Source organism: Phymastichus coffea, unplaced genomic scaffold (genome assembly GCF_024137745.1).
Source record: "Phymastichus coffea isolate CEN01 unplaced genomic scaffold, Cenicafe_Pcof_1.1 PCOF00006, whole genome shotgun sequence".
Taxonomy (NCBI): domain Eukaryota; kingdom Metazoa; phylum Arthropoda; class Insecta; order Hymenoptera; family Eulophidae; genus Phymastichus; species Phymastichus coffea.
Window position 1 is genome coordinate 7,694,258 of NW_026706817.1, and position 26,235 is coordinate 7,720,492.

Below are 26,235 nucleotides of genomic sequence, written 5' to 3' on the forward strand. Positions count from 1 at the left end.
CCAGACGTGCTCTATGGGATTCAGATCGGGACTCATTGCAGGATACCTGCATTTTTACTATATCGAATATTTATTGCAAAAAGAACTTTTTTTAATGTTTATGACTCTTAAAAGAAAGCTCTTGTGATTCTAAAAAAAAATGCATCGTCGCACGACTATTTATTTTTATTAGTTACTGATATATTCTAATTAGTTAATTAAGAGACGTCCAAAGTACGGGGCTGTAAAATTTTTTTGGCCGAAGATATCGAGTTGTAAAACAACTCAATCTCTTTGTCAAAACGTCAATTTTAATAAATGATTGGGAACGAATCAAAAAATTAATTTGCAACCCCTAAATTTTGACTTTAAAAAAGTGCGCCTTTTTTCTTTTATAAACAATTAGAATTGCGGCTTCCCTATGCATTATAGAGATTTCTTTTTTAGAAATTCACATATCTGAGATCAAGGTGCATATTTTGAAAAAAAAAAAATTGTTTTTCGACCAATAGGAGCCGAGATAATTTTTTTTTGGTTTAAATCGCCATTGTTGTAACAATGAAAATTAACAAATTGGTCCAAGGGCATTCGATCGTTATTAAGTTATATTTTCTCATTACGATACAAGGTTTTACATATTTTGGCTTTTTAACAATTAAAATGACGTTTCATTTCCAGCACATGAATATGATCATATTGATAACGAAGAGTATAATTTAAGTAGTCTTGTAGAAGTAATGTTGAATGAAGAATGCAATGAAAACGAAATAAATAAGTCTGCACCGAAAAGAACTAGGCACGATTAGAAAATAAGAAATCATGTAAACTATAGCCTACGTATGCATATAAATTAAAATATTGTTATTAATAATTGAAAATATATTGATTATTATTTATCCTTATCCATATTTACGGATAGCAAGTAATAATTAATTGGAATTTATACATACACTGATATGTATGAATTCAATTAAGTTAATAATAAACGATTGGCACTAAATATAGTAATTACAACTACACCAATCTCAATAAATTTTGAAACTACCCCAAATTTTAAAAAAATGATCGAATTTGATGCAATAGTTCGCGAGATAAGCCTGATTTTTGGGAAGCGCGTCGATTTGAAAGCGGACTTTCAGTATTTCCAAGCGCGCGAGGGAGGCCCCCAACCACCGCCTCCGGCCTTTGACTTTTCTCGTGCTGGAAATGAAACGTCATTTTAATTGTTAAAAAGCCAAAATATGTAAAGCCTTGTATCGTAATGAGAAAATATAACTTAATAACGATCGAATGCCCTTGGACCGATTTGTTAATTTTCATTGTTACAACAATGGCGATTTAAACAAAATGCAACGGTAGTCGATTCAATTAATCGAACCGTTCGCGATTCTGATTTTCGCGCGTTAGTTCTAAGAATTCAGAGAGAGAGGGGGCGCGCGATCTTTCAAATTAGCAGTTACGCTTCAGCTGTATTCGAACGAGCATCGCCGATTTTTATTTGCACAGTTTTTCTCGCCGAGTAATAGTTTTCCTGGGACAATCTCGTGCGTGAGTGTGATAGCGATATTACAGCAAGTACGGGGATTCGGAAGCAGTTTGCAGCTGATAAGCAGAGTGAGGCAGCGCAGCCAATTATTCAGAGGACAGAGGCAGTTGATATTTTGCTGACATCAACAATTACGGCTGATCACCGTAATTGCACCGCAGGGTAGGTGCACCTCCCTTTATTATCGCGTGTCTAAATATATTTATTATTTTGTTCAGCCGCGCTAGCGTTGATAATTTTGTATTCGCGCCGAGCGTTAGATCGCGCCAATTTTCGTATCTTCTCTCTCTCTCTCTCTCTTTCTCACCGAAAGTTAATTAATTGTAAATCCTGTTCGCGTGCGTCAGTCTTTCGGCCCGATAAAGACTGTAGAGATTTTTATTAATAAAATCTATTAAAATTATTCGCCGATTTCGTCATATGATTTCTCCCAATAGTTTAAACAATTGAAATAGGCTTAAGTTTTAATCCGATCATAGCTAGGGGATTAAGTGTGTTAGGAGCAAAGTCGATTACACTTGAAACTCATCGTGTGTCACAAGGCACGTGACTTAAGGTGAGTTCAACTCTGCTTGATCGAAGACAACCAAGTTAAGTCAGCTGACGTTAAGGCGAATACACGTACTAACATACGTGTTAACGGAGCGGCGGTTTGCTCTGCATCGTGGGAGTTTGCTCTTAAATAAATTTCTCATTTTGCAGGTTTATTCCCCCCGTTACAAAAAAAAAAATTATCTCGGCTCCTATTGGTCGAAAAACAATTTTTTTTTTTTCAAAATATGCATCTTGATCTCAGATATGTGAATTTCTAAAAAAGAAATCTCTATAATGCATAGGGAAGCCGCAATTCTAATTGTTTATAAAAGAAAAAAGGCGCACTTTTTTAAAGTCAAAATTTAGGGGTTGCAAATTAATTTTTTGATTCGTTCCCAATCATTTATTAAAATTGACGTTTTGACAAAGAGATTGAGTTGTTTTACAACTCGATATCTTCGGTCAAAAAAATTTTACAGCCCCGTACTTTGGACGTCTCTTAATTAACTAATTAGAATATATCAGTAACTAATAAAAATAAATAGTCGTGCGACGATGCATTTTTTTTAGAATCACAAGAGCTTTCTTTTAAGAGCCATAAACATTAAAAAAAGTTCTTTTTGCAATAAATATTCGATATAGTAAAAATGGCCATTTTTAAGGGTTTTTGGGGCTTTCTTCAATAACTAACAAACGAAAAAAATTGCAGGACAGCTCAAATTGTAGCTTTTGCTATTGCCTACAACTTTTATATCAAACTTTTTCAGCTAAAATGCATACCGTGGCTTGCAGATTGAAAAAACCATATTTCGCCAACTTTGAGCGCTCATAAGAAAAATCTGGCAAAAAATTAGGAGTTGCATTTTATCAAGAGTTTCTATTTACATTGTACTGAAGCGATTTTCGTCGAGAAAACCCATCCCGGATTTTTTGTCTGAAACAGGCCTTTTTTGTCTCTGTTGATTGGACTACATGGGCACTTTTGAGATATCGACTTTAATTCTATTCAATAAAATTCTTTTTATGAAAAAAAAGGTTTAAATGTGTCCCTAGTTTCAACGAGGTAAGGCAGAAATGACCTCTTGATTTTTTTGACACCTTGATTTTATAAGAAAATATTTTCCTGTAATTGTTCACCAGTTGTCGACGAGAGTGAACCGCGTTCTTTAAAGTTTCTTTTTTAGAAGAAGTGAATATTTATTGTGTTGTTTTGTGATTTTTTATCGTGTTTTTTATGATTTTGAAAGAAGAAAAAAATGAATAATTTTCAAATAATAGCTACAGTCAATGCCATGATTGTATTCATGGTAAACGTAAGTGTGTGTGTGTGTGTGTCTGTGTGTTGCAACGGTAGTCGATTCAATTAATCGATCCGTTTGCGATTCTATTACTCGCGTGTTAGTTCAAACAATTAAGAGAGAGAAGGCGTGCGAGAGTTTGATATAGGCAGCTAAGCCTCAGCTGTTTTCGCGAGAATACCGCAAATTCGTTTTGCACTGTGTTTCGCCGTTTCAATTAAAGTTTCTGGAACTATCTTTTTACGTGCGTGAGTGCAACAGCATTGTAGGGGCAGCAGGAAGCAGCATTGCAGCAGCAACAATAAAAAAACAGTAGCAGATTGGAAGTTAGGTAGCGTAGCTAGTTTATTTGAGGAGCACTGTTAATTCTACAACAATTACGGCTGATCACCGTAATTGCACCGCAGGGTAGATGCACCTCCCTTTATTGTTGCGTGACAAAATACGTTCAAAAGTATTTTGTCAATCGCGATCTTTAATCTTTTTGTATTCGTGCCGAGCGTTAGTTTTCGCGGTAATTTTCTAATTCTCTCTCTCTCTCTCTCTCTCTCTCTCTTTCACCGAATATTAATAATTAATTGTAAATCCTATTCGCGTGCGTTAGTCTTTCGGCCCATAAAAGATTGTAGTTTTTATTGATTAAACTTAGTTAATTTTATTCGCCGTTTATGTCATTTCATTTCCTATTAGTTTAACCGATTTATATAGGCTTAGGTTTTAATCCGATTTTATCTAGGGGATTAAGCGGATTAGGCATAAAGTCAGTCACACCTAAGATAGATCAAGTGTCACAAACCAAGTGACTTAAGGTGAGTGCAACTCAGTTTGAAAGAAGACACTCAAACGAAATCATCTGACGTAAAGGCGAATACACGTATAACTATACGTTCTTATCGGAGCGGCGGATAGCTCTGCATCGTGGAAGTTTGTTCTTGAATAATTTTGAGCAAAATGATTATTTCAAAATATTATAAATATAAAAAGTATATTTATTTTTATTTAATTAATTTTTTGTCTTTTCAGCTAAATATAATTATGCTGGATCCGCTACATAAACAACATATCCAGCATGTTTTGAAAGTACTTATTGAGGTATGCTTCTCATACACACATACACACACACATACACACAAACATACACACATACATATAAATATAATCATATGTATATATTTTTTTCTGCTTTAGTTACAGTGCGATTTCGAAAGTATGGATAGACTAACGAGGCAGCGAGCAGCGGAGGAAACAGCTGCAGCTAAGAGGGTTGTGGCCGAGAGAGCTGCTACTATGAGGAGCTACTAGCAGGCAGAAAGTGGTACTAAGAGTGAAGTGTATAGAAAATATAAGGGACCCTACCATATATTCCTGTTTCATTAGGAAACCGACGCGACCTACCAAACCATGTGGTAGGAAAAATAACTAAAAAAATTTGTGTAATAATATTTTCCTATTCCTTCCTAATAGTGTAGATGCTTCTCTCTCTCTCTTTCATTCAACAACTTATACCTATAGAGTTTCGATTTCGGGAACCTTTTGACTCCATAGTTAATTTTATTCGAATATTAATTAATAAAACTTATAGAATTTCCATTTAATTATTAATTTATTGTTCTATTATACATTAAATATAGAACAGTCTATCTATAATCTATATTTTCACTAGTTGACAAAAGTATTTCGAAATATTTAGATGAATTTTTCCATATGTTATTGTCAACTTCATCGATACCTTCAAGTTCAGATTGCTTCTATCTATCTTTAATCCATATAAACAATTTTTGTACATTTGTAACGACACATACAAGGTTAGCTCGATTATAGTAATAATATACACACAATGTTTTAATGGCAAAGGTAATTTTCTCAATCGTGGACATCACATCTCGCTTTCAAGATCCAACATTATTCTTTAAAAGGAAAACGAAAAAAAAAAAAGTTTCTAATTAATAATGATTTTAATTTCTAACAAAAAATAATTTTTATACTTACTCTTTAGGTAATATTTTTTGTAACCACTGTTTCTTTTGCACTCCTTTTACATAAATATTTCTAGAATTATGTGAATGATTGTTTAGTACACGTGGTAAAATTTTATATGCTAGATCTCCATAATATACCATGATGAAACATTTCTAAGAATTTATTCACTTTACGACATATGAGAGGAAGTTTAAACCAACGATACGGTAGTTCAGAGAAAAGCACAGTTGGAAAGGTATTAATATATAAAGGTAAATAGGCGAGTTCTTTACATACAAAAGACTCGTTTGAACCTTGAAAGCCTTGAATATCTAATACGTAATCCATTTAAAAAGATGAAGAAGTTAATGTGAAATCTACGAGATACCGAAGCCGTTATGAGAGTACATGCATGTGTTCTATATCAAGCCCATACCTCAGCATTTGAAAGTAGAGGGCGTCATAGTCAACAACCCCCCCTCCCCCAGTTATATCATAAGATTGTAGGTAGTTTGTATTAAATTCTAACAATGTATATATTTTATTTTCTTTTTTATTGAAAAGCATTGTGTACAATGATTACACAATGTCTTGTTAATTTTAAATTAATTTTTTAACATCACCACTAAATATATTATATTGTACAATTCGATCGTGTAATATTAAATAGTAGGCCGCAGTATTTTCAGGAAAATCGGTTCGAGTTTCAAATTCTAGGCGAACATCGACTGGTGCGCTTTTTATTTTCCATTTTGTTTGGAGCAGTCCATAACTATTAGCGGTACTTTATAAATGAAATCGTTTTTTATTGAGTAACGGTTCGTTTTTTTTTACCATAGTAAGCGCTTTGAAAATTAGTATCCATATGGTAGAGAACAGCATACTTATATTGAGTGATATTAAAATTGAGCTTTCCATACGGGAAAGAGGAATAGCTTCACATTACTTATATTACAATGATCAAAATTACTAGAATTAACAGTTGCTGAACTTTTACGTGTAGTTTGAAAAACTAAAATAACAAAGCGAGGCTTTTTTAATTGATTGGAAGTATTAGCACTTCAAACATGCTTTGATGTAGGAGGTAATTTTGGATACTCATATATTTCCCAAGTACGATAACTCATTGTAATTGCTCGATCTCGTCCAATCTGATTGAGTAATTTGATTTTTTCTTTGTCATCAACTATCACATATGGCATCAACTATACAACTTTAGTTAAAGTAATTTTTTATTTTTCTGAAGCAGCAGCAGCAGCATTATCAGCAGCAGCAGCAGTAGCAGCAGCAGCAGCAGCATCAGCAGCAGCATCAGCAGCAGCATCAGCAGCAGCAGCAGCAGCAGCAGCAGCAGCAGCAGTAGTAGTAGTAGTAGTAGAGAGAGAGGGAGTGAGAGAGAGAGAGAGCATCTGGAAACGCAATTTCCAAATGGCAATAAGAATCTAAAGTCCAAATTCATGTAATCGTGCATTCCTTTTTATATTACGCTCTTCAGCCCCTTGCATCCTCGCTCTTGCATACAAAGTGCATGCAGCCTCCAAACACGTGATCAGAGGGCGCCGAGTTGCCGATAAGAGAAGATGGCCATTCAAATCCTCTTATCGAGTTTTCGCTCCGGAGCTTAGTTTAAGCAGAAAATCGAAAAAAAATGAAAAAATATATGTTAATTTAAATAAATTCACTGTTATTTAGCGAACTCTAAATATAAAAAATTAGTCCACGAATTTGTATAACGTAGCGTACGAGATAACAAGCATCGCTCTATTTTTATTATATTTTATTACTACATAATTTATAATAACTATACTTTGCGGCGTATTTAATTGTAATATTGTTCGTAGTATTAAGTAGTGTATAAGTTATGTATAGTCAACTAGATTTGTTCCGACTTCGATTATTTAACAATAACAAAAGTTTTGAACAAATCTTGGCTGCGAACGGTACTTGAGGAGCCATTTTGCGAGCCAAGGCCTGTACCCTTACGTCCGCGCCCCCGATTTTCTCCGCGCACCCGCTCCAATCAGGGTCCGGAAACCTTAAGGTCCGGGTTAAGGACTCTACTAGCGTACTCGATGATTCGGTCTTCGTCCCGTACTCTTTGAATCAGGATGGCGCCGATTCCCGTAACGCTAGCATCTGTTTCCAGCACATACAGTCCGTCGTGTTCAGGTAATTCGAGGCATGGTGCGGATATCATGAGTGCCTTAAGTTTGACGAAGGCTTGTTCTTGATCTGGTCCCCACACATATTCGCATTTTTTCCCCTTAATTTCGTTAACGGTTGAGCGTGTGTGACGAAGTCAATCAAGAAGCGGCGATACTATGAAGCAACCCCCAGGAAAGTACGCAGCTGTCACACGTTTCCTGGTCGGGGGTATTCCACGATAGAGCGCACCTTTTCTGGGTCGGGACTGATACCCTCTCGGTTAATGAGCAAACCTAGATATTTAGCCTCCGGCTTGCAGAAGATGCTTTTCTCTCGATTAATCGAGAGTCCAGCTCGGCTTAACCTATCCAACACGGTTCTAAGATGCCGCAAGTGATCTTCGATTTTGAACGACACTACGATGATATCGTCCAAATAGGCGAAGGCGAAATCGCCAAGTTCAGGTCCGATCACGCTATCTATTAGCCGTTGGACGCCGGCGTACGAGAGACCAAATGGCATTCGTACGAACTGGAAGTGTCCCAATACGGGCATGGTAAAGGCAGTGATGGGTTGAGATTCGGGTTTGAGTGGTATCTGGTGATATGCGCTACTAAGATCGAGCGTGGAGATATAGCGTGCGTTTCGCAAACGTCTCAATATATCTTGTATAAATGGTAGGGGATATGCGTTTGGCTCGGTGACCTTGTTAACCTTTCGAAAGTCTATACAAAATAGATATGAGCTATCGTTCTTGCGTATTATAACCACTGGGCTCGACCAGCCGCTATTTGTCGGCTCAATCACCCCCTGGGCTAACATTTCTCTTACCAATCTATGCATTTCTTGCTCGATCTTGTGTAACACTGGATATTAGTGCTGCTTAATCGGTTTCGTATCACCGACTCGAATCTCGTGCTTGATTCCTGCCGCACATCCCAGTCCCGCTGGGGCCTACGATAAGGCCTCACTGATAGTCTTCTGCAATATTGCCTGTTGAGAGGCTGTTACCTCGGCTAGTCCAATCGTAGCTAATCTCGGACCAGCCTCTAAACTAGCTACCTCTAGTTTCATCTTCGTTTGTGATTTCTTGAGCAGTAACGTATCATCGTCAGGATCAAGAACCGCCCTAAATAATCTAACAAAATTTACTCCTAGAATACATTCATCGACGGGGGTTGGGAGTATAACTATCCTCGTCGGCATCGTCATATCACCCACGGTGAACGGCAACATTGCGTGACCGACTATCGTCAATTTTCGTCCATCTAGCAGTGCTGCCGTACCCGCGTGGGTGGTATCCAACCTGATGCCCAGTGCCGACGCTATCTGTAGAGCATTACTACCCATTGCTGTGGTGGAAGCTCCCGGATCATAGAGAGCCCTTATTTGGAAGTATCCTATTTTCACCGGTAGCCACCAGCGCATTTCTTGTTCCGGGGAATATAGCGAAACTGATTCATCGGCTCCACAGCCTTGCTCTTGGCATACCATAGCGCTAGCTACTGTGCTCTCGCGTGGTAAAGCGACGTCAACATCCGTTCGAACCACCTCGGTTCAGACTATCGGAGGTCCTTTGGGAGTATACCTTGACGGTTTATCTGCCGTTACCAGCGCCTCCGAGGGCGTGGGCAATTCACTCTCCACCACCTCGGCCGGTCTATGAACTTGGGTTTTACTATCGTCAATACCCCCTTACTCCGCGTTCACTTTACCGACGTTCTCATCAATAACATAATCATAGCAATTCTCGCTCTCATCGCTCAACGTATTCGTTACTACCAGTACTGATTGTGTTGGCGAGGGCCGCGAGGTTTCATTTACGGGGTTGGTTTAAGGGACAAAGGAGTAGGGTTAACCCCTCCTAACCACTTCTTTCCTCGTTTCTTTTATTACATTGGGGACAGTACCTTTTACTGTACCCCAGCAATCCACACTTAACACATTTAAGTGGCTTGGAAAAATCTCTTTCCCGCTTTCGTGGAGCTTGTTGCTTCTTAGTGCGGTCCTCCGAGGTCGAGTTTCTCCCAACAAAATTGTGCTTCATCCCTTCTGATATTTCTTTGAGGGATAATAGCACTTGGTTCAATAGATCGACTGGCGGAGCTTTCTTTTCGCTATCGACCGCTTCGATGTTCGGACCAGGTGTGCCCCCGTCGGCGTTGGTGTATAGACAACCTGGTGTGTTACCTTTTCTAGCACTTTCTCCATACGATCTAATCGATCACTAACTTCTGGATTATCGTTGGATATTGCTGCTACCTTGCCCTTACGGCCCTTGCCTCCATCGGTGTAAGGGTAGTACGCTAACTCCGGACACAGAGTCGATTACGGTCAGGTACCATTCGTTCCATCTTCCTTTGGTTCAAGGTATTCTGCGCCGCTGTAGCTAACGTATTCAGAACGCGTATGGAATTTACTTCCACTCTACGTACTTGGCTCTGAATATCTATGAGGAGGTTAGCGTGTAACAGATCCAATTGGCGTTCATACGCCATTGGTGGATTCAGTCGTCTCATTAGGCCCATCATGTTGATAATGTATACGTTGAACGGTTCATCTGGGCCCTGATATCGGATTTGTACTTCCCTCATCAGTCGCTGTTGTTGTTGCACGCTGGTTCCAAACCATTCCCGTGCGTCTGTTTCAAATTCAGCGTAGGAGAGCCATTTTTGCTTCATCACCACGTACGAGGTAAGGGCGGGACCGACGAGTAGTTCTGAAACTGCTAAGAGCATTTAATCCTCTGTGAGTTCTGCACCGTTCCTCAAATTGTCCAGCCTAGATAGGAAGGTGTCCACACTCGCGTTGCCCTCTCCGGAACACTTCAGTTTCCATCCCCGGACAATGCAACCAACATCCCTTGTAGTCAACCAAGGGCTTGTTGTTTGTTGAGGTAACCATATGCTCGGCGTGTGGGTATCCGCTTCTGCATTAACTCCATTAAGTTGATGCTGTCCACCCTCTCCGAAAGGGAGCGTCCGGCGGGGGGTCCTGCCGGTGGCCCCCATGGTCCTCTGTCTGGGTCTAGCTGGAGTAGTTTGAGGTAACCGTGTGTCGTAATGGTAGGTGAAGGTATCCTGAAATGCAACGCTCCTGCACGTGTTTTCTTGTTGCTGTATTTCACTTGAATAGTTAGCGTCATCTTGCTGTGCATTCCTATTTTCGGCATTTTCCAATATGCTTATTCTGGCGGATAAGTCATCAAGTTGGTTTTAACATTGCTGCAATTATTATATATTTTGTCTAACACCTTTGTTAGACTTGATATATTTACTCTTAGCTAGTCTAGTAACTGGAGCTTCTTTTCGTTCTCTCGGGACCGGAAAATGAGGTGTTGGATCATTACAGCGAATGCAGGCGGAAGTTGAAACTGGCTACCATCATTGGCAGTTATTGTAATATTTTTATTACTATTACTGTTTCTGCCATTGTCTAATACATCAGTAACATTTATCGCTGTTTCTTGTACTCGCGATATGACTTCTGCACTTTGCATCAACTGGGATAATAGGTGCTCTCCTTCCTCTTGAGATGCTGTATGTTCCGCGCAGATGAACGTAATAAGCTTTGAGCGTAGGGCTGCCCTTCTTGCTGGGTTGCTGTTTTGATTGCCAACTTCGACGAAATCTGCTGCAGAGTAGTTGCCTAGCAGCCAATTTTGCAATCTTCCAGCTCGCGAGAGCTTACTCCCGTTTTGCTTTAGCTCCAATTGTTCGAGATACTCGTTAATTTCTTCTTCTTGAAGCGACAATATCCAGTTTTCAACTTCTTTTTGAGTGTTTTCCATTTTAATTTATTTATTATATCGCGCTTTGTTTTGCTATTGACGCGATTAATTTTATTAATGGATTATACACTTCCTTGAAGGACGATGCGAGTGCGAGTGCTACAATCAATGTATTGTAAACAAAAATTTAGATTTTACTAGCCAACGAAAGGTTCACCAAAGGTTATTTACTATTGCGCTAGCCGAAAAACTCTTTTGCTCGCTATTGCGCAATATAATAATCCTGCCTATCAGGCGCAATAACTGTTTGTTAACGCGGATGTGTTGGTTAGTTTCTAAATTAATATAGCGAGCATATCTCTTCGCAATCACCAATAATTACAGTTAGCAATAATCGAAAGATATGACTACATTGAAATCAAAACGAAAGAGAACATTTGAGTTGTGTTTGTTTATTTTGAATGTTGCCGGTGTTAGTATTTTCCCAGGGCCAACGGATACAATGCTGTTATTCTTCGACAACTTTCAAAACTTATTGAAGATTACGAGGCAGCTTATAAAGAGGCACTATTTGAATCGTTTTTCTCTGATGTATGAACTGTTTAATGGGATTACATGTTTTTTTATCCAATACTGAGTCTATGCTTATTGAAAGGTCTGTGCCGGTGTCTACTAAGAATTTTAATATTCGTCCTCTTGTACCTGTTGGCTTAAGCTATGAATACCAGTGTGGTCCATTTAAGGGGTATATTGCGTCTGCATGTCGTTTCAAAAGGATTGAGGCGGGTCAACCTCGGACCATCAGCAATTCTCTTCGTTCATCAAGTGTTGACTTGAGGCTGGTCTGAGAAAATTTTTGCCTTGTACATTTTTTAATCTATAGCAATTACTCGTATATTTGTCATGGCCATATACGAGGTGTGTTCAAAAAGTACCCGGAAATATCGTTTTTCCAAAAAAATATTTATTTATTCGCTTACATCAATGTGGTCCCCTTCAAAATAATCCCCCCCAAATATAATACACTTATGCCAGCGTTTTTTCTAATCTTCGAAGCACTCTTGATATTCACTTTTTGGTATATCCTTGAGCACTCTCAGCGATTCGGCCTTTATTTCTTCAATCGAGGAAAAACGCCGTCCTTTCATGGGTCTCTTCAACTTTGGGAACAGGAAAAAGTCACACGGAGCCATATCTGGTGAATATGGAGGTTGGGGCACGACTACGGTATTGTTTTTGGCCAAAAAATTACGAACAAGCAACGACGAGTGAGCAGGCGCTTCACGCAAACGTCGCATAACTTCAAGGTAATACTCCTTATTAACCGTACGACCTTGTGATAAGAACTCATGATGCACCACGCTCCTGCAGTCAAAGAAAACTGTAAGCAAAACATTCACATTTGATCGAACTTGACGTGCTTTTTTCGCTCTTGGTGACGTTGAATGCTTCCAGGTGGACGATTGTGCTTTGGTTTCGACATCATAACCGTCCACCCATGTTTTATCACCAGTTATGACCCTTTCAAGCAAACTTGGATCGTCGTTGACGTCGTTTAACAGCTCCTGAGTGATGTTTATGCGATTGTTTTTTTGGTCAAAGTTCAGTAGTTTTGGAATGAATTTTGCTGCCACCCGTTTCATGCCCAAAACATTTGAAAAAATGTTATGACATGAGCCAATTGATATGCCAACTTCATCAGTAACTTCTCTAATTGTGATTCGGCGACCATTCAGAACCATTTTTTCCACTTTTTTTCACATTTTCATCGATTGTTGACGTGCTGGGTCGACCGGAGCGTTCATCTTCAACGTCTTCGCGGCCATCTTGGAAACGCTTATACCACTCGTAAATACTTGTTTTTTACATAGCAGCCTCACCATAGACTTTTTGTAACATTTCACACACTTTGTTACACTTTATTTCATTGTTTACGCAAAATTTAATACAAATTCTTTGATCCATTTCTTTTAAAAAACGAAAATCGCCGAGCTCATGAAAACACGTCAAACCTTAGCGACTACCGCAGACAAAGTAAACAGTGAATATAGTTGAAAATTTTATCATACTTCAGAGGCATGTATACCAACACAATAAAAAAAAATTTTGACAATCGGACTCTCCAGACCCGCGAAATTTAAAAATTCCGGGTATTTTTTGAACACACCTCGTACTCCACAGTGTGAGCACATGCGCTTCGGAGGCCTATCTTGTCTTTCGAACGTAATCTTTGGAGGCGCTCTATCGCGAGGTTGGTAGCGGTCTGTTCACTGTTCTCGTAAGCGTCTGTGATGGTTATCTTTTCTTTTGCCACTATAATATCTTTCCCTTGATGCTAAGTTGTATCCAAATTAGTCCTTGTTCATAAATTAGAAAAATTATTCGGTCTTACGAAATTATTCCAAATTTCAAACATGAATTTTGAAATGAATCACTATGACTAATAAAGCCCGATTTGTTTTTTCTCAATAATATTTAAAAAATTAATAACTATTTCTTCCTTACTATTTGATTAGACTACTTACTATTTATTGGTATCTAGTATTTATTTGTTTAGAAAAAATGTATCCTATGTAACAGGCTACCGCTTAGTTGTAAATCCCGGGCAATGGTAGTTAACAGTACGGCCAAACGGTGCTCTGTTAGTTGTATGCTTCAAGCACACTTACTCACCTTGCTCCGGTGTACGCATGCGCCGTGTTCTCTCAGCTATCCAACTTGGGTGTGCGAACTTTCCGCCAGGTGGCGCTGGTGCGCTAGCTTATTAGCGCTGCGTCGGCCACTGCCGACACCTCGGGTGACGAACAGCTCCTTCTATGCTTTCGCGATCCACGTTGGATTACCGGCGCGTTCGAACCAAATGTAAACAATAACACCGACACCGAACAAAGGGTAGACGAAATAATAAGATCGTCTCTTATTGATATCTGACTACTTTATTGAACAAAACTAAATCTGTACAAGGGACGATTTGCCGAGAGTCTAAACGCACGCAATATCAACACAATAATTCGAATGGGGAGAGAGAGAGCAGAATTAGCGGACGTCGCGGACTAGTCGCACGCACGCTACCCTAAACTCGCCGCGCACGCTGCGCGGGATCGCACGCTAAACGTAATACAAAGTGCAGCGTACTTACCGCAGAATCGATGAGGATACGGTGGCCAACCGTATCCGATTATACTAAAGTACGTGCTGCCTCCTCAACTACCTCTTCAACCGCCTCTCGTTGCCGAAGTTGCGTAGCTGTGGATGCTGCCGAAGTTGAGCTCGCTGCTGCCGACGTCGCACACGTTGAGCAGTGTGCGCACTCGACACTCCACTCACAAATTATCTATTCAACTTTCCTGTATCTCACTCAGATGGAAAAACACACGTCGTTGCTTCAAATGCTATACGCTGCGATGTCGCCGGACTGAAGGACACAGTCATACTGGCTCGCTACCTCTCCCCTCCCGGTCATCGCCCCCAACGCGCCCTCTCTCTCTCTCTCTCTCTCTTACCTAAGCCGATCACGGCTATAACACTCAGCCACGCTCGACAGTCTACGCGAGTCCTAACGATTTTCGGCAATCGTTGCACCTAAAATAAAATTTTTTCATATTATGGAGTTCTAGTGTATTGCCATACAAAATCTTATCATGCGTAATAGTTTGAAAAATTATAACAATAATTATGTAAAAGACCTAGAAAAAAAAAAGAAACAATGCATTCAAAAAACAATTCCAGTAAAGTAAGTCATATGTATATTATGTTATATTATTTCTCATACGAGAGAACAATTTTTATTTTGATTAATTACATAAAAATTTCAAGCTCGAAACTGAAATCAAGTATCCACCACTGGATGAGTTGATTTGCAAAATTATATATGCTGTAACTCATGTAAAAACACTAAGCAAATGGACTTTACAACATGGGTGACAGAAACGAGATCGGAAGAGAAAAATACAGTAGAAATATTTATATGTAATTGTAATTTTTATAACAATTCTTTCAAATATTTTGAAGCATGTAACGGTCCTATCTATGAGCTAGTTGATTATGTTACTTAATCATCGCAACCCGTCAAACACATCTATCTGTTTACTCAAATCAGCACATTAAACGGCGCCACCTCACCGATTATTTGATTGTATTAGTACAAGAGGCTAATTTCATAACCAAAATAAGGAGCGTGATGTCACAATGTAATAGATATAGATATAATGATTTTTGTTATGTAAGAAAAATATGTTAATTAGAGATAATTTTGATATAACAAAGCATTTATTTTATAGATTTTAGTACGTAGATTTAGAATATAGTCATACGAATTGCGTTTAATTATTAAAGAATAATGAATTTTAATATGCAAAGTTAATATATTTATACACTAAAAATATGAATTATCAGAAAAATGTAAATAGTCCAAATGCAAAATGAATAAGAAATGAACATGAGTAAGAATTGGTTTAATTAATAAAAGCTTTATAATAACTGTTATTAATAAATAAACAATTAACAATTTATTTAAACAATAAGTTGTATACAGAACGAAAGCGTTAATTTTATACTTAATAATGACAGCTTTATAATTTATGAATCTTAGATAATTAATCTAATAATTGCGTTATAAGATTATAGAAAAAATCGTTACAAGTATGAAAATTGGCTATAATTTAAATGTTATTAACTAATTTGGATATTTCTTTTTGGAAATTGCTTCTAAAATTAATTAACTATAAGGTTATGTATAAATTATTGTTAATTTTTTCCACTCCTGATGTTTGATAATTATATTAGTAATCTTGATCTTAGGAGTCGTCCCTATATATTATAGGGACGACTCCTAAGATCAAGATTACTAATATAATTATAAGGTTATGTAAAAATTTAATAATTTTCTATTGTAAATATTGTAATATTACATTAATTAACTTTATTAGTTAATAATTTTTGATGACACTATTGGCGATAATTGTATATTGTATAAAATCAACAAATAACATATTCTATAAAGTTCACATGTGTTAAAAGCTCATTATTAATGTTTATTTATTGTAAATTAAGAAAACTCATTTCTCAAAATTCGCGAAGGTTTCGCGAATATTCGAAAACTTCTCGAAGAAAACGCTCCTGTGAAAATAGGGGGAAAATTTGTGTATAAATACGCCCACTATTGCACAGGCTGGCATTCACTTCTAGCCTTGCAAAGTCAGTCTGAATAAACTTGGTTAATACCTAAGTTCTTTCTCTCATTGTGATTAACTGAACAAGACTTCTCCTCTCCTATAATTCGGGCTCAACTTATAGAACATCTCGCGCTATAAGAAACTTGGGCCAAATTATATCCAATCCTAAGAAGACTTTAGCTCTGCTTATGGGACAATTCGCACTATAAGAAACTAGGGCATAGTCTGACTTTCCTTAAAACCTTAGCAATATTCGTATATATTTGATTTTTCAATTTATTATTATCACCTTATATTTGATTTTTCAATTTATTTGACAAGTAGAGTAGATATATTAGAAACGAATTCTTACTCATTAGCGCAACTAGATACGAGAGTTTGAATTATTTATAAGTGATACGAACATCACAAGCAGTTATGTCAACCGCGCAACACAAATATTATGAACAGATTGTACTTTACTCGATATACATTTCATTTAAATAAATAATAGTTTCGAAAATAGACAGTGAATTCAATTATGTAATCAATAACAATATAAAATTGTTAATAAATAAGAAAAAAAGTACTAACGAGAAAAGTAATAGACGATTTACTCTCCTATTTTTAAGAAGCACAAAAATGCACAACGATTTACACAAATATTTTTGTCCGATTCTAGTGCCATTACAGATGGCCTTCAGAATTATTAGCCATAAGTAATTAATTGTTCTCCTTCTTATCTATTTCAGCAAATTAAATCCCTGAGTGGGTTAGTGTATTTAATTTCTTATTATTTGGTACTCTTCACCGTGCGTTTTGTTGATTGTTTTGATAAGTGACAACGTTTTACCGTTTCTCTCTTATGTTAGTTTTTACAAACACCAAATTTTACTCTAATTCACTTTTCATTACCGTCTTTGTTTTTCAAATTTTCCAGATGTTGAAAGCTACTAAAAAATGTCATAATTTTCGATAATAATTGGATCGGAAAATACCGGGAAATATTAGTAATAAATTGAAATGAGAAGATGTTTGTTTGATATGCTGTAATTGACTAGAGTTAGAGGGGAAATAATTTTCGGAATTTTTATAAATTCTAGATCCTTGTTTCTACATTTCTATTCTTGACTATCGTTCATTAACGAAGACTTAAAATTTCATCTATAATCTCTTTGATGGTAAACCAAGTGAAGATATTAAAAACGTGTAGTACAATACTTACACTGTCTTCTATCTGGACATTAAAGAGTGCGAAAGTATACAGAAGAAAATTAAAGGGGAGAGTAACACAGGACTATCTAATCATGAGTTACATAAAATCTATTTAATATTTAATAATGTTTGTCCAATAATTATAAACATTCATCCAATACCTATGATTATTAACATCATAAATACATTGGAATATAAAGTAATTTCCATTCTTACTCGAAGCGTGTCCGTAAGATTACAATAATCAATTCCTAATTTTTTACATAACACCTTCATTATTATAAGTCAATAGATTCAATTGTAAAGAATTCCTTATTTATTTATGTATTTCTTTATGCAGGTTTTTACGCAGAAAGCTTGTCCAGGAAGAATTATCTTGGAATACATATTATTCATCATTAAATACAAATTATTTAATCGATAGAAATAACCACTTCACATGTATAGATAATAATAATAGTAGAGATAGTAATGACAGTAACAATAATAATAATAATAATAATAGAGATGATAATATTATGAACGATTTCGACAATGAAGATATGGAAATTGGCAATAGAGATTGGCTTGACAATTTTTATATTTTATCTAGAATTTTTATTCTCTTCAGCATAATTTATTTCTATTCTTCTCCTATAAGATTTTTGGTGGTCACCATTTTGGGACTTTTGATTTATCTGTAAGTTTTTTCAATTCTTAAAGACTTAATATTTGATCAATTGAAATAATTATTCTATAAAAATAATGAATTACTGCATATAATGCAATAGAGAGGATTGACAACAAAGGTACACTCTAGTTTTATTATTTTTGAACATCAATATTAAATTAAAGAACTTTTTCAAACCGCCTTTAATAATAATTAATTTTTTTTTAAAAATCCAATAGCTGTAAAGTTTAAATTTTCAAAGAATTAATTAATTTAAAAATGAATTGATAGAAATCATATAAGCGAAAGGTTTTTCCTTTGCATATGGATCTCTTAATTCAAAAATCGTTTTTTTACCATATAATGAGCGACTTGTAGCTCGTTATGTCTCTCTTCCCGAAGCCAGTAATAATATCATTTATAATTAATTACGTACACGCACTCATAAGATGTTTACAGCACACAGCAGACGTCAGCGGTCCGGTAAGTAACGAACACTATGTTCGATTAATGAGAAACTAGTGAGGCGGTCCTCGCGGAGATGCGATTGTCTCGAGGAGAGTGAGGATAGGCACAATATAGACAATTAGTATTCGATCGACAAGAGGTTTGCTTGGGGAAAATCTTGCACATCTACGCATGTAATTTCGAACTCAAATTTTCCAAAATACGCAGAGTTATAGCAATAACGCTCATGATTATATACTAGAGGAATTTATTGTATATTAATAATGATTATATACTATCAGACACCCGAGCGTATATGGAAAATGAAATTAATATGCTAGGAGAAACGCTTATACTAATTGAAATAACTCGAGACTAAATATTGTAAAGCGAGCGCGTCATTGCTTCTCAGCTGACAACCAAGAACTGTGAGTACTAGATTGTTACATGGCTTTCTTTCTCAAGATCCCTCTTTTCGCCAGCTAATCACATGGCGCGAGTACAGCGCCCACTTTTTTTAGGTGCACGTTTACTCGAGTGCTCGTGTTGCACCGATCTGTACGATGCGAGCGCGTCGCTCTTTTTCTGCGCCGAGTTTGTACACCTTTTTTTGTGCAATTTCTCTTGCTTTTCTATTGATACACTATTAGTTGTTCCGAAGGTCAGGGATTATTATTTACGTTACCGCTTTTGCTTTTGCTTTAGTATTTTATCGCATTGTTGTTCGTACCTCAATCTCTCTTTCACCAAAATATTGCGTAATTCACGACACTCTGTGGACCGATTTCTCGTACCAAGAAGGCAATCTGCGGCAGCTTGACCTAGACCGTGTCTGCGTTGGAGCGCAGAATTGCACTGAAAAGCGTCATCGTCCGATATTATTTTTTATCGTTGATTTTATCTGCGAAAAAATTAAATTAAATTCTATCTTTATATTCTGGATTTTATTCAAAATTTCTTTGAATAAAAACTCTATTACAATCATAATTTCCTAATTATAATTATAAATTGTTTTCAAAAAATATTTTGCTGAGGTTCCAACATACAGTAATCGTTCCGACAAAAATATGGAGTATGTATAAATGCCTATAAATTCATCAAGAAATAATAATAGTTTCATATAAAAATCAACAAACATACGATTAACAAAAAAGACACAATTTTTAAGCTCAGAGTATGTTTCGTCGAAAGACGAACGTATTTCAGATATAGTAAAGGGGAAGTATAAGGTTGTAATATAGTCGCGCTTTCTCCTCTCTCCTAGTGGCCACGTACTATTTCTTTCTCTCTCTTTTCTCTTCTCCTTTTTTCGATATACTTACTCAGCATGCCTAACTATGATCTAACTATATGACTTTTCTTTCTTTCTTACTTAAGGAGAGTAGGGGAGAGTATGCGTTTCGTGTGGCGGCGCATTATCGGTTAGTTGGGGAGGTCAAGTTAGTATAAATCATTCGTCCGAACTAATCGCACGTTTTGAACTCTACCTTCGTTTAAACAGAATTTCCTTAACTCATTTAAATTGTCAATATAGTGTAGTTGAGCTTAATTAATTTCAATTAAAATAGTTTTTTTTATAGATACGTATTTATTTCAGTTTCTAAAGAACCTTTCCAATAAGTTCTCTTTGTTTGAGTTGTATTAATTTAACAATCACCGCGAGACAAATCCTCATCGAACTCAGGTAACACAAACACAATTTACACAAACACTTATACGTATCATTGGTTGACTAGCCACAAAATAGTTAATCAAGTCCACAGTGTCTAAAAAAACTATCAATTCATTACCTACATTATATTGGTCGACTAGCCACAAAGTAATCAATCAACATCCTTTCATTTCACATATCATTTGGTCGGTTAGCCACAAATTAACCAATTTCAATTTTTTACATCCGACACATACGAGTATATGCATATCTTTAAGTATCAATTGTAATAAATTAATCATAACACGTTTTATTCTTTACACAACGATTGAACGCATGATCGCATGTAATCACAATTTCAGTTTGTATTTATCAATGTAAATCAACCAAGGGTTTTTCTCCACTTAGGCGGTTTCCGTTTGCGCTTACATGCAAACATAGTTTGCACGCAAGATCAAACCTAACCGAACCTTGTGGAGCTTTTTTCCCAATTTTTTAGGCCTATAATATATCGATCATATTGGCCTAACTACGCATTTATTATTTCATATTCCTTCATAAACTACACATACATTCACGAACAATCCTTTCATCCAAAAAATTTAATACTAACAGAGTACAACTAGCTGATTGTCTACTTTCATAAAGCATAGTGTGATGGTACATTGACTCTATGAGTCGATCCCACTATTTACCCGACTCAGTTTCTGTCCTGTTATGTTGCTACCGAGTCGTGGATGTATACGTACGCACGCATCTTCGGTTGATTTTATTCTGTTGAGATGCGTTGGATATCTTGGGTGTCTAGCTGAAAAAAGGAAAGAGTGACAGAGAGAGAGAGAGCGCGTTCTGCAAACACATGACAGAGACAAAAAGAAAGGAAAGGGTGCGTAAGGGACGCGGGAAGATTTCTAGCAGGAAGGAAAAGCAGTAACGATTAGGCTTTGATCTGAGCAAGAGAGCGGCAAGAGAAAGAGAGAGTTCGCCCAATAGTTGCAGCCTGAGAACATAACACCCATTCTCGCCGTAACAGCCTGAGCAACTACAGTCATAATCCGGCTGCTGTAGTTTGCGCCTAAGAGCAGACTGTGAGCAGCACAATGGCACATGAGCCGTGATTCAATTTCCGACTGTCAAGATTTCCCGCAACTAAAGCTACACTATAGCAAGTAACAGCGACCTGGAAAACCGATATAACCACAGCGCAACGCGACATCAACAGCAGCACGTCGACCACCAGTCATCCGGCATAGTAGTTGACTTTAACTACCGAGAGCAGCCATTCACTGCTGCGGACAGCAACATCAATCGTATGAAGCTTCAATACCAGCAAAAGAGTCCTTTGTTCTCTCTCTCTTTCTCTCTCGTTCTCTCTCTCTCTCTCTCTCTCTCTCTGTCGTGTGTATGTTTACGCTGTTGTCGCATGTGTACAAGTTAACTAGCATTGCAACTTACCGGCAAATGCGCGAGCTGAGCATTTAGGTTACCTTAGAGTGAATGGGCCATTGAAACCGCGAAGGTTCGTACATTGTCCATTTCACGAAGTAGTTACGATACCAATACGCAGTCATATTATATGCGTACGGAATGTTGTATTTCGAATTTCATCCTTTGTTTATTTTGCCATAAAGTACGCGTATTTCGTGTCTCCTCTATTCATCTTTCATAATCTAAATTGCACATGATTCCGTTACCTAACAGAATCTTAACGGCGAAGGCATATTAAGTTGCTTTTGGCTATTTCATATGGCTCTCCTGCTACTTCAAACTATTCACCACATTTGTTGGAGCCACTCTCTTTCCGACTTATGAAGCGCTCGCTCATCGCCTACGTCGCGTGAATGCGTGAATCGGGGCTGCGGTGCGTCCGTGTGTGTGTGTGTGTGGACAGCATCTTCTACCTCATCATCCAATTAATGAAGCCAACGGGTAAGCGAGCATCATTTGAGTGGCCATTCAACGCGTACAAATATTTTACAGGTTCAGCGAGTCTTCAATAAGCTCTCGTGTGCTTGATTTCGTTTAGCAGCTCTCTTAAAATTAGTCATTCGTAAGCCTTGTATTGAATTTAGTCACTTAACTGCCTTGTTTTGTTACTTTCCGTTTGTATCCTTTGTTAAAGTAGTACTTCAAAGGCTTTTCCCTACTTGTGATTTTTATTAACTTTTAACTTGGGGTTTTTATGCCGGCTAAGTACTACTTATTTGTACTTAAATTATCTCTTTTCATTAAAGCCACAATTATTTTTACACGCGAGTTATCATTTGAGTCGTACACACTCTTTCCCTATTCCCTCTAAGTTAAATTCAAATATATATAGAGAGATTTAAACATCGATAGAAAATGAAATCCTTTAATGATTTGAATGATACCATCAGAAAAAGTACACTTTAAGCTATAAAAATGTATTTATTTTGACTTTTCGTGTTACGAATTGCAATAACTATGAGCGGAGGAAAAGAATTATACTAAACCTGTCCAGCTGAATGTTAATGGGTTATACATCAATTCGGCGAATTCGAATAAAAATAAGAAAATGCACCGCTAATGTCACCTGATATACCGATATGAGAGCGAGTTTGAAAAACCCTCATGACCAATGCGCACTGAGATAGTAGTAACTGATTATAAACATATATTAACAGACCTTGAAATAGATTAGCAGACCGCGTGGTAGATAAAAAGAAATGAAATACCGTTAAATCGCGGCGGAGGGGAGATTTAGAAAGCACATCAGACATCCGAATTATTCATTCTTATGTATGAATATTTTTCTTAGCGATCGGGAGAGGAATAATCGACATTTTTCACGGGACCAGTCAGGTAGTCGTTCATTTTGCCTGTGTCCATAATTAAGTGCACATGTATAGATTTTTGCTGAGCTTTTGATTTGCTGACCACACTATTTTCTGGAACTCAAAATTTGAAACGCGTAAATTCACCACAATTCGTGAACATCACAGAAAGATAGGAATTCGTCACATTGACATTTTAATTACTTTCTTTTAAGTTACTTGATGACTTGCGTGACTCATCATCAATATTTTCGTTGGTTGCTTCTAAATCTATATGATCACTGCTTACCTCTGTATCGCCGATTATGATTACTTCCCGCAGAAATGGTTACGTTCTCGTGACAGCCATCTTGTATTTTTGTTGACAATAGTTTTTTTTTGTTAATTTTGTTTAACGTCGCTCTATTTATACTCCAGTAATACTAATCAGTGACGGAGTCCTGCAATGTATTCGAGAACAAAGCACATGAAATTTTTCTCAGTGATGCTTGTATCAATCAGCAGGGAATCGAGGGAATCAGTGGAAACCTAGCCCGGTCCTACCGGGTGCGAGTTCATTGTCCTACCGACCGAGCCATTACTGACAATAGTTTGAAAGGTATTGGTCGTAGAAACCACTGTCTTACTGGCAGATTTTTTTTCAATTGTTGGATTCATTAGTATTTATAACATTTGATTGATTGTTTCAGAATTTCATCAATTCTATCCTTTTCGGGTATGTTTAAACGATATGGATTTATACTAATGCGCTTTATATCTACATTAGACAGAATATTGGTAAAAAGAATAATATGGTAAGAACATTTTTATAGGGGTTACTCTGCAGGGTTACACAGGCCAACAATTTTAGAAAACTGAAACCAAACATAGCATACTTACTAAATTTTCATGCGCTGATTCTGAATCTGGGATTAGAATTGCTCTATCACCCTTAGCTTTCCAGATATCTTAATCTAAAAGCATCAAAAACATGCTTTTTTGTTACATTTGACCACCTGTAACATGACGAAAGATTTTTTCTGCGCAATTCTGATCACAGTCCCTAAAAGAGCAACTCTTGAGCTTTAAAAAGCACTATTTAAAATTGATTTTATAATTTATTCAACGGAGATATGGTCGTTTGAAAAATTTTGGATCTGAACATTCTACTTTAGGCTTATAATAACACGAAACTCAATATTCACTTCTCATGCTTGTAAATGTACACACATAATAGCATTAGAAGTACGAGAGTCCGCTTATAGCCCAGTGTTCAGTTTTTTTACTTGGCGCAGTCTCAGGGTTCTGTTGTTGCTAGTCTGCGATTTCTCGCATAAACTGGTCACTATTCGAAAATTATTAATACCGAAGGGGGCAGTGCCACTAAACCTGTGCTCTTGCATTCCAATCAATAGTTATGATCCGAGAGCGGGAGGTACCTTGGGTCCTATCAATAGTAGAACCCGGTTTTCCTATCAAAATTGTACCTAGAGCCTATGAAAAGTAGTCTCCAGATACAAAAAAAGGAAGAATTTTACGTCACGAGCTACTTCTAAGAAAGTGGAGAGATAGATAAATTACCAATAAAATTTTTTTTGTTGCTTACTCTTTTATTTTATTGAATAATTCACTCTTTTCGGCCTGCGCGTCCTTATTTTATATTAACTGATTTTTCTTGATTTTCTTGTTCCGCTACTTGGCTGCTTGGCTCTTTGACTGACTTCTTGACTGAGTTTTGTTGAGTTCTTGGATGACTTCTTTGCTAACCCCTTGGCTGACTTCTTGACACTACTGATTTCTGTGCTTCCTTCAGCACTCACTTACTGGTACTCAATCTCTGCTTTGCACAGACACTACGACAACTGACAACAACTGCAACTTTGGGTCTTGTGCAGCCCTTTTTATATTAGGTGGGTGGTTGGGTGATGCCCTCTCTCAGCCTTTCGGTTTCGGGCAGGCAATGATGTGTTAATTGGACCGTTTGTTTCCTCTGATTTTCCTCGCTGGATTTTCAAGCTCTGACTGCAGCGGGGGCGTGGAGAAATTCGGGGGCGCGGACGCAAGGGTACAGGCCTTAGCTCGTAAGATGGCTCTTCAAGTATCATTGACAGCCAAGATTAGTTTAAAATTTCGTAATTATTAATTACTTGAAGTCGGAACAAACATAATCGACTAATATGTATGAGGAAATCCACGGAACCGTTGATTTTTCGAAAAAGTAGAATCGAAAAATTTTTTTAGAGGCACACTTCTAAAACCTATACAGACGTGTTTCTTGTAGCCTACAAATGTAGAATATATCCGCGTAACTCCTTTTTACCCATCCCTCAAAAAGTTATAGCAGAAAATCAAAAAAAAATTTTTTTTAACATACGAATCGATTTTCTTTGATTCGATTGCTATAAATTATGAAAAAATTTCTGGAAAAAACGTTCAAAATACTGTAATAATTAATTTTATTAACTAACGTCAACATAAACATAACAGACAACGTTTGGTAGAGTATTTTATACCTACCAAATGACATATAAAAAATAACAGTGCACTTAATCAGTATTGTATAAAACATACAGTAATGAAAAAACTATAATCACATTTTTATCACTAAGATTTACGCTTTGAACGACTTGAAACTAGCTGATCATTTTTCTTCGTGGAACCAACATTTCGTTTATTTCGGATCACGGGCTCTGCTGTTTTTGTTACATTGTTTGAATTTTTTCTTTCATCTAAGTTACTCTTGGTCTTTTTTCGTAAATTTTTTTCGTTTTTTTAGTCTTTGGTAATAGGCTCAGAAACAATTTTATGGTTAATTTTTTCCTTCTTGCTGGCAGGATTTTCGTCAACGTGATCCAGAATTTATAAATGTGCAATTATTTGGTTTCAGTTGAAAGTGTTGACAAGACAGCTGATTTAATTTGTTAACTATACAATAAGACAGTTCATTCAAATATAATTTATTCATGTCCGACTTCGACCAAGTTACCTGAAAAATCTTTTGTGTATTGGGTGCTGCTTTCAACGAATCGGGTATCTTAGCATCAATTTTTTCAATATCGGACTGCGAAATTAAGAATGCATGAATCTTAGAGCCACTAGAATTAACAATACGGACCATGTCTTCTGCACTAGTTATGTCCGAACCTTGCAATACT

At 36.9% G+C, this 26,235-nt stretch overlaps 1 protein-coding gene across 1 annotated transcript in view; it reads left to right on the forward strand.

The window, feature by feature from the left end:
* LOC131668536 (homocysteine-responsive endoplasmic reticulum-resident ubiquitin-like domain member 2 protein) overlaps positions 1 to 26,235 on the forward strand; it is a 306,905-nt gene that overhangs the window by 187,174 nt on the left and 93,496 nt on the right. Inside the window, exon 3 of the mRNA XM_058942820.1 lies at positions 17,900 to 18,238. Coding sequence (XP_058798803.1) covers positions 17,900 to 18,238 — 339 coding nt within the window. The remainder of the gene's footprint in view (positions 1 to 17,899; positions 18,239 to 26,235) is intronic.